The sequence below is a fragment of the Dysidea avara genome, chromosome 12, assembly GCF_963678975.1.
Source record: "Dysidea avara chromosome 12, odDysAvar1.4, whole genome shotgun sequence".
In the NCBI taxonomy this organism is placed as follows: domain Eukaryota; kingdom Metazoa; phylum Porifera; class Demospongiae; order Dictyoceratida; family Dysideidae; genus Dysidea; species Dysidea avara.
The window spans coordinates 25,437,856-25,448,009 of NC_089283.1; the positions used below are offsets into that span (position 1 = coordinate 25,437,856).

At 34.9% G+C, this 10,154-nt stretch overlaps 2 protein-coding genes across 2 annotated transcripts; both read left to right on the forward strand.

Annotated features, from left to right (window-relative positions):
* Window positions 1–2,556: 2,556 nt before the first annotated feature.
* LOC136239967 (uncharacterized) lies at window positions 2,557–3,839 on the forward strand. The gene is made up of 3 exons (XM_066030712.1): window positions 2,557–2,643; window positions 2,764–3,745; window positions 3,816–3,839. Exons 2-3 carry the CDS (start codon window positions 2,783–2,785, stop codon window positions 3,837–3,839), a joined length of 987 nt encoding a protein of 328 aa, XP_065886784.1. The 5' UTR covers window positions 2,557–2,643; window positions 2,764–2,782.
* Window positions 3,840–4,531: 692 nt separating this feature from the next.
* LOC136241236 (uncharacterized) lies at window positions 4,532–6,590 on the forward strand. The gene has a single exon (XM_066032428.1). It carries the CDS (start codon window positions 4,538–4,540, stop codon window positions 6,494–6,496), a length of 1,959 nt encoding a protein of 652 aa, XP_065888500.1. The 5' UTR covers window positions 4,532–4,537; the 3' UTR covers window positions 6,497–6,590.
* The last annotated feature ends 3,564 nt before the right edge of the window (window positions 6,591–10,154 follow it).

Consider the following 10,154-nt stretch of genomic DNA (forward strand, 5'->3'; position numbering starts at 1 on the left):
ATGGCTGTAATGTACACAATGTATCCAAGTGGGATATATATAAGAAACACTTTGCTGGCAAGAAGCCACTGTTTAAGTACAGGTTGAACACAAAGAAGATATCAGATCTCAGTTGTTGTGGCTCCTTTGACTCTCATGCCAACATGCACTCTGCTTTAGACACTCATAAAAAGTGTTGTGCATGCACATTTCAGATTGTCTCCACCGTATATTTCAAGTTGTTTACAATGTTTGTGAGCAAATTTTAATGACATGATGCCAGGTATAATAGTACATCGATCGGAGATACCCAAAAACAAGTTTTGATTACACTGTTACACACACTAACACATAACAGCGAAGATTTAACACAGCCTGCACCATGTTATATTATATAGAGAAACTTGTTTAATGTAGTCTATACCTAATTGTATAGCTGTATGACTGCATGTATGCACAATAATTACTTCAAAATAATGTATGTAGTATGCAGCGACACTATTTTTGCAGCGACCAAAACATTAAATTTAGCTAGAAGCTGCAGCATTCAGTTGCAAATTATGCATACTGAGTAATAGCATCTACGCATCCCCACAGAATGTAAAGCATGCAGTGTGTGTCTTGCCAAACTAATATGTACTCATACAGCTATATGGCAGAACTAACAAAAAAATGTTGACGTGAATGCCATGCATGTACAGCATGTATACAGTCAAAACTCCAAGTCACTTCATTCACATAAAATACAAATTTTCAGATTTATTTTGCAGAGAACATGATATGGTCTCTGTGTGTGTGTGTGTGTGTGTGTGTGTGTGTGTGTGTGTGTGTGTGTGTGTGTGTGTGTGTGTGTGTGTGTGTGTGTGTGTGTGTGTGTGTGTGTGTGTGTGTGTGTGTGTGTGTGTGTGTGTGTGTGTGTGTGTGTGTGTGTGTGTGTGTGTGTGTGTGTGTGTGTGTGTAAATGGCAGGTGAACACTTTTCGAACAGTTCTTGATTCGTATTGCTGTGTAACGGGTTGGGCATAGCTGACAACGAAGCGTAATGGATACTTTACTACTTTTCAGATGATAATTGGGGAGTGCGCGGCGCCATTTCAGATGTGGTATGTGTGGGTTCACCAGTCATAATAATTATTTGCAAAAAAGTTAACAAGCAAGTACACAGAAAAATTTGGAATTTCCAACTAGAGTAAGGACCATAGCACATCGATAAAAAGTACTGAAACAAGCTGGAGTAGTGCACAATATTAAATCACAGTAAAACAATAAAGAAGTGTTATATCCCTACTTTGCTCAAGATACCATAATGGAAATGCACAGTAGGGATATAACACTTCTTATTGTTTTACTGTGATTTAATATTGTGCACTACTCCAGCTTGTTTCAGTTGATGTGCTATGGTCCCTACTCTAGTTGAAAATTCCAAATTTTTCTGTGTACTTGTAATAAATACATTACAAGCATACAGTGACACAGCATGTCAGTAGTTTCAACATTAGTTGTTTACTATAACTATGTACTAAAGTTAAAGATAGATGTACTAGTTATAAAGACTGACTTTCAAGTGAGTTATAATTTTGTGCATGTAAAATACATGCGAAATATGTGACTGAGCCTACAAAAACATGGCACGTGGGCACAAACTAGGTCATATCCTGCAAAATATTTGCTTATATAAACTTGCAATCACGGAAATGCCTCTAATAAAGTAACTCAAAAGCTCCAGAAAGTGTGTATAAGCCTTTGAATAAAACTACCATTGTCATAAGTCAGGATCAAACCTTTAATGGTTTAGTTGCTACGGACATACAGAATACACATTTGCAATTGTATTAGGCCTGAACCTATTGAGAAATGCTTCAAAATTTCCTCCAATTATGTCCATTTGTGTCTCATTATGCCTAAAAAATGCCAATAAAAATTGTGTCTTGACTGCTCTATTAGAGTATCTAATGCATCTACGAACATTCTACTAGGATAATTATTTCGACATGTGGTGACTGTTATATTGGAATATATCAATCTTTGACTTGTCTTTCCTTCACAATTAAGTAGCTGTAAATTTGATTTTACTGCATTTGCACACTGTATACATGAAGTTATTGCTGCATGGAATAGAATCGTTCTCTGCAATTGTATATGTATATGAAAACCTAAGCTTTTATTTCCTTACAAGCATTTTGATCTGACATTTAAACAAGCAAGACTTATTGGAGACCAAGCATTTACTTTGAGTGATGACTGACACTAAAGCCATTTGAATTATAACAGAACACAATTATTTTAATGGTATCCATGAGAATCATTATAAGGAGCATTTTGTTACTATGAACAAGTGTTGCAAATTCCTAAAGAATTGGCAAACAGGTGCACGACTCATGAGCTTGAGTGCAAGCTCATAAATATGCAAATTTCTACAAAATTCAAAGCCATTCAATACAGCTCTTGAATTCTGTACACAACCAATACAACATAATAAGTAGAACACAGAAAGCTTGTATTTATTCATAGTAAACATTGTGTAAACAATACAAGCTTGTGTGCGTACACATAACACTTATAGAATTAGTTCATCACATACAAAAGTATTGTGGCTGCACATCGCGGAGCTATTCACTTCCAACAGTGTAAAAAACCATTTCTGAATTTTGCAAAGAATATACAGGTATGCAAGTATTAGTATAATGTAATTAGTTTTCTTTGTACATAATTAGCTATGTGCATGGCAATATACACAATATTATGAAGTAATATTAACAAATGCATACTGCCCAATCTTTTGTAGGTGCTTGGACACCTTAGAGATGTACAAATTGTTACCAGTTTCAGTGTTGTTGCACATTGTAACTGGTAGTGTCTACACTGTGATACCTGATGATCACTACTATCGTAACAACACTACATGCCATCATTGTCATAACCTACAACACTACCTGCTCAACACCACCAAATACTTCAACTCTAACACTCAACTACTCTTCCTACCAGGACTACATCACCTTAATACTGATCTTATCGTACAAAATGCTCACAACATTTCACTCATTGGTAGTACAACCAATGGTACAACACCAGACACAGTCATCCAGTGTAACTCATCAGATGGTATTGTATTGGCCTCAGCTGGTATTGTAATGATTGAAACTTCTAACATAACTCTGAGGAATATCGTGATCAACAACTGTAAAATCCGTGAAAATCATGAAACAGAGATGAACTCTTTGCTTTACCTTAAATATGTCTACCTTGTAGAATGTCCATCTCTTTTCCTACAGGATTGCTATGATGTACACATACACAATGTAGTGATCAACTCAACTCTGGAAAATACAATAGGTCTATCAGCCAATAATGTTTTAGGTGAGTTCTCTCTAGTCAGAGTAAAGAGCATAAGAGTCAGTATCTCATATGATGATGGTGATGATGATGATGATGATGAAAGATCCACAAACTGGAGTGCATCTAAGTTCCACTTAAATCACAAGTTAAGGATATGTCAGTTTGAGTTAATTCCTATGAAAAGGCATATCCACAGCGAGCTGTGCAAACTTCAACAAGTATATAGCATGGATACTTTCCCATTTCCTTTTACAAACCAATTCTACTCTGATAACAGTGATTATGAAGAGTGTTTGAGAAATGAGCATGCGAAAGATCTTTCATATGGAATACAATTGAATTTGTATCAGAGTTCTTATAATGTATCAATAATTTTAACAAATATGACATTTAAACAGTTACGTGGTTATCAAGCGCTATCAGTAGAGGTTTGCTGCTGCAATAACAATATCAAAAATGTAATTAATATTTTAGGGTGCTGTTTTGTGGGTAACACAGCTAACCTACAAGGGTGTTCAATGATCGAAATAAACTCAAAGACATGTTACTCTAAGTATAGTGGAAAAACAGAAATAGTTATTCAAAACTGTTCCTTCATTAACAATAGATATAAGAGTGCATTGGTTAACATCACACATCGAGACCGTACAGTATCTACTGAACAACATGTCAAAACAACAAATTTAGTTCTTGATGTTCATATTTGTGAGTGCTTATTTCAGACAGGGACAGAATATTTTGTTAGATTTCACTCAAATTACTTCATGCAAATGTTGGTTATAGAGAAAACACAATTTCTATCGTCGTTGTACATGCACAGAGCACTGGATATGATTAATGTACAACTAATTTTTAAAGGACCGATTCTCTTTCACAAAATAAACACAGAAGACAGTTTAATTAGAATGTCTGGTGGTAACCTCTTGATTTATACACATTTAAATATATTTAGAATTACAAGTAAGAATCTGATTAGCATGGAGGAATTTAGCAGGATCAATATAATGGAAAGTGCATTCATCAGTATTACATGTTTGAGTAATGAATCAAAGAGTGAAATGTTTACTACACACAGTTACCATGGGGAAAAACTTTCATATCCACTCTACTTACCTTGTTACTTTCAGTTCTATGGTAACCATACAGGAAGTGGTAAAAACCGTCAAATGATTATAATTAAAACTGATACTTATCAAAATGCTAAATATTTTAATTCTGATATGGGAAATATTAACTGCAAGTGGCATGCCAACTCCACATACTATGGCTCAAATCCTCTTGAAGTGTATTCACAACATTTCAAGTTATTAACCAAAAATAGGACTATCCCACTGTTTGATACTGGTTTACTCTGCATATGTCTCAATGGAACGTACCATTATAGCTACACAAATACATTACAGTCAATATACCCTGGGCAGACTTTGAAAATAAAACTTTCTTTAAATGCAAGAATTGTCAAGGAAGAGAACATCACAATATCTGTGAAAGCTAATGATAAGGAAACACCACACTCAATATGTAAGGTTTTGTCAACACTAGAAGCAGACCAACATGTACATAAAACATGTACAGAAGTTAGTTATAGTATTCTGTCAGAAAATAAATGCCATTGTAAACTAATTCTCTACAATGTCAACTATACATATCCAACAGTATATTTTATCCAACTTTTGAATTGTCCACCAGGATTTGCATTTTATAACCAACAATGTACTTGTGATCCAAAATTATCATCAGGTATTATATCTATGACAGAATGTGATATTAATAGCCAGACAATATTACGTCCAGGAAATAGTTGGTTAGCTGCTGCAGTATGGAACAATTCCTACACTTATAAAGTTTCAGCACATTGCCCTTTACACTATTGTCTACCTTACTCATCACGCCTTAATTTCTCTACTCCTAATTCACAGTGTCAGTTTAAGAGAGCTGGTATATTGTGTGGACATTGTCAACAAGGTCTCACTACCATATTTGGTTCATCAATTTGTCAAAAATGTTCAAGTATCTACCTGTTTCTAATTGTACCCATTGCAATTGCTGGTATAGTATTGGTCTTGTTACTGTTTATTCTCAACCTCACAGTAACTGACGGAACTATCAGTGCATTTATATTATATGTTAACATCATCAGTATTAACACTCCAGTCTTCTTTCCTCAATTAGGCAAGTTCATGCCAGCTTACACCTTTATTTCACTGGCTAATCTTGACTTGGGTATTCAAACATGTTTCTACAATGGTATGGATGACTATGCTAAGAAGTGGTTACAGTTAGCATTTCCTTTTTACCTCATCTTCATTGCTACATCACTCATCATAACAAGTCGTTACTCCACTACAATACAGAGGCTCACTGCACATAGAGCACTACCAGTACTTGTTACACTCTTCCTATTGTCCTATACTAAAATACTTCTAATAGTATCTAGTGTCTTGTTCTCATATTCCAAAATCATTCACCTACCTGGTGACCACACTGAACTTGTGTGGTCAGTTGATGCTAATGTACCTCTGTTTGGTGTTAAATTCACCACATTGTTTGTAGCATGCTTCATCATCTTCCTGATACTACTACCGTTTAATATTATTCTTCTATTTACAAGATGGTTATCAAGATTCACACTAATTAATAAATTTAAGCCACTAATAGATGCTTATCAAGGACCCTACAAAGACAACATGTATTACTGGGTTGGATTACAACTAGTCCTACGAGCTGTATTATTTGCAGTGTCATCATTGGATAGGAACAACAACCTCATCATTGGTATTGTACTATTCACCTTGGTGATAGGACTGCACAGTATATTAAGACCTTTTAAAAATGAGATAAAAAATTATCAAGAAATGATATTTATTATGAATATTCTTATACTGTTTGCATTAGCACTGTACGATCATGACACTACAAACATGACTACTGTCAATGTGATGATAGGGTTGGCTATGGGTCACTTCATTTTGATTGTCATATATCACATGATCACTTATACATTGAGTGGAGCAACCAGAAATAAATTACAACTACACAACATCAATAGATTAGTTGGATGGGTGGATAATAAACATCATTCAGTTCAACTGTTCAGATTGGATAGTTACGTAAAAGATAAAATCCCAACAGCCATAAACTATCATGAATATCGTGAACCCCTGATAATTCAAGATTAAAAACCTTCACATGCTGTACAACTAGCTACACAACTTTACAAATACACATTATACACTTAAGTTAATGTACAAATATTAACATACTATACTCATTTAGTGCTCAATACACATCAGATTAATATAATTATATATAGACTAGTATTTAAAAATTGTTAATTTAAAAATGAAGTAGGGATCTATGCAATAAAAAGTAGTGAAACAAGAGATGAATGATGATGTTACAGCATAGCTCGGTGGGAAAGTCCCTGCTCTGGCACATTATTTTGTTCAATGCCAAAGTAGGGACTTCCCACTGAGCTATGCTGTAATACCATCATTCATCTCTTATTTCACTACATTTTGTTGTATAGATCCCTACTTCATTTTTTAAATTAACAATTTTAATTTTTAAAAAAATACTATTATAATAAGGTTTTGCATGTAAACAGAACAGATATGTTCAGTGTTTCACACAAAGTACACTGGAACCTCATTGGTCATTTTGTGACCAAATCAATTTGAATTTTTGTCACTGTATGACTGCTTAAGGGTTGTACCCAGTTATATTGATAGTAAAACATCAGTAACTAGCATATGGAACATATTGTTTTACTAAGTTTTACCTCTTAGTAAAACATCAGTGAATGCGGGTTTACTGAAAAACTACTAAAATAACAAATAATTAATTGTTCCATATGTTGGGGATATACCACTCTAGTAAACTAAGAAACTTTAAGCAGTGTGTAATTTAGTTCCCTTTATAGGTAAAGTTGTATGGCTAATGTCTATAGGGACTATTAAAATGGTCCTTTATAGAGAGGCTAAATGTAAGCTGTCCTTTGCTTGGGGAAAATTATGATATACCGAATGTATTATGGATTGTAAATATATTGTAAATGTATCAGTTCCTGCATAACACTGTTTACAGGTCTCTGAGAAATTGAAACAAAACTTTATAAGCATCAATAGCATACATAATATGGTTATTCAAATAATATCAATGGCCTTTGTTATTATTACGCTATTGTGTATAATTGTAAACCTCATGTGAATGAGTACTGAAAATGAAATAACGCTTGTACCATTCATAAATATGTTGACAAAACAGAAAGTGTACAATGTGTGGTGTTATCATGTGCACAAACATGCATGATGGCAGTTTATAGAATATAATTAGAATATTTTAATATCATGTGTAGTTATGTACATGTGATAACTGCATACGTAGTATGCACATATTGTTGTGTGGAGAATGCATTGCTGACATGTAAATCAAATCCAATGTACATACAATGAAATAAAATTGCATGTACATATTTGCAACCTTGAAGAGTATAATAGCTTTCTTCTCATTTTATTGCTGCAATCAGAATGTGACATTAAGTTGTAACTAACGTATTACATGTTGTAGATCGGGTTTCTACAAGCTACTCCAATACTAATACTAGTGAATGCAGCACTGCTTTGAATTATCTGTACATAATTACATTAATCTGATGTGTATTAAGCACTATAAATGAGTAAATATATATAGTAAGTATCTTTTCTTGATAATTTTTGATCTCAAAGGTCTTAATATACCATGCAGTCCTATCACCAAGGTGAATAGTACAATACCAATGATGAGGTTGTTGTTCCTATCCAATGATGACACTGCAAATAACTTGTAGGACTAGTTGCAATCCAACCCAGTAATACATGTTGTCTTTGATGTTGTGTCATGGGCCACGCCTACTCTTTTGTGGTCCCTACTATGCAGTACTATTGTACTGTATGATATATATGTATAAAGCTGTTTGCCTGTTTATCTATCCATCTGTCTGCTTTGTTACACCACTAACTCGACAACCAAAGCATGTATCAACACAGGATTTTAACAAAATTCAGTGCTCATCATCTGGCAACTCCAAGTATTGTTGTTGCAAATCGCTATGTGCTTTTATTCGTTCCCTATAATGCACTGAAGGTGGAAAACTTAAGTTACATTCCTGTCAAAACCTAGCCAGAGCGTTAGCAGATAGAACTGTTAACCCAGAGGTACAGGGTTCAATTCCTGCAAGGGAGATTGTCTTGTTGCAGCAAATTACAGACCCATCAGTTTAACGTCTATTGTGGTAAAGGTGGGCGCTTTGATGGGTACAGGGACTACTGAGTCCAACTTGTTTTATCTTCTTCTAACAGTTGTCCAGCACATGCCAACTGGTGCTGGGGGTGGTGGCAAGGGCAGACCATCTAACCTGGGGATAATATATATATATTGTGGTAAAGATTATGAAAAGGATTATCTGTAAAGAAATGACCAAAGCTCTGGAGAAATGTAACTGTTTGAGTGATGCACACCTTGGTTTTCACTCTCATTTTCATTGCTTTTGTCTGCATACATGATTGGAGTCTTTCCTTAGAACTACATAATGTAACAGTGTACATTGGTTTTTCTTAGATTTCGCTAATGCCTAGCTTTGACTCTGTGGCCCATGAACATCTTCTTGATAAACTGTAGTGTCTATAGGTATTGATGGTAAGCTACTGCAATGGATATGCTCCTTTTTGACACAAAGATAGCAGCGAGTTGTTGTCAATGGTACATATTCAGACTGGCTAAGTGTCAGATCAGGAGTTCCACCAAGGATCTGTGTTAGGCCCCTTATTATTCTTACTATTATTATATTGATTATCTGCATAGTGTTGTCAAGCACTCAAAAGTGAAGCAATAATTATGTGGATGATGTCACCAAATTAAAAGTGAAACTGTATGTTGTTACAAGAGGACCTTGACTCTGGGTTGATTGTTTTTGTGATTGGGCAAACAAGTGGCAACTTTGATTGAATGTGTCCAAGTGTGAGGCTTTTCTTATCTCAAATAAACACAAGACAATATCTTTTAACTATCTTATCAACCACTCTCCTTTATCTTGGAGTTCCTCTGTCAAATATTTAGGAGTTTGGTTCCGATCAAATTTGTCGTGGTCTGACCACTGCAAGTATGTGTCAGCCAAGCCAGTAAATCTTTGAACTTCCTACATCACACACTATGGGGTGTTACATGAAGTTAAATCTATGGTTTACAAATCTCTGGTATGACCAACTCTGGAGTATGCTTGCACTGACAAGTCTACCATGGAACGTGTTTAACAACGTGTTGCATGGTGGGCCTGTGGGAGTCATTGGTCACTTTACATAAGTGCTGGAATAAATCTTCAGATGCCTATCTGCAAGAGTTACATTGGCCCACTCTTTTGTTGTGAAGAAATTACCCAAGCGTATCCATGCTGTATGACATCTTACATGGTAGATACGCTTCTCTGAAGCTATCACACTTCAGTAATTTCAATATATCTTGTACTCGAGCACGTTCTGTGTCCTTTGTGCCACTACAATCTACTATCAATTCCTACAGATACTCATTTTTTGTGAACATCGTTTTTTGTTTTTTTATGGAACACTGTATCATATTTTGTATTGACCCTCAAGGCACCCAAATTTCATCAAGCTCTGTATACATTGTTTTGTTGTAATCAGTTTCTAAGTAGTATTGTCTTTGTTGTTTGCTTTATTTTTGTTGTTTGTTTTCTGTTGTATCTGTCTGAGTTACTTTTTTGTATTTTGTAAGGGAAGCACCGTTGTACAAGCTCTGCCTTTTGGTGAAACTCCATCTTTTTGACAAATCAGATAAATAATC

Excerpts from the sequence above, each read along its gene's own strand:
- LOC136239967 (XM_066030712.1), top strand. The coding sequence starts at position 2,783 with ATGTACAAATTGTTACCAGTTTCAGTGTTGTTGCACATTGTAACTGGT. Across the intron at positions 3,746-3,815 it reads ATCAAGCGCTATCAGTAGAG|CTAACCTACAAGGGTGTTCA; the intron begins GTTTGCTGCTGC and ends TGGGTAACACAG.
- LOC136241236 (XM_066032428.1), top strand. The coding sequence starts at position 4,538 with ATGGGAAATATTAACTGCAAGTGGCATGCCAACTCCACATACTATGGC.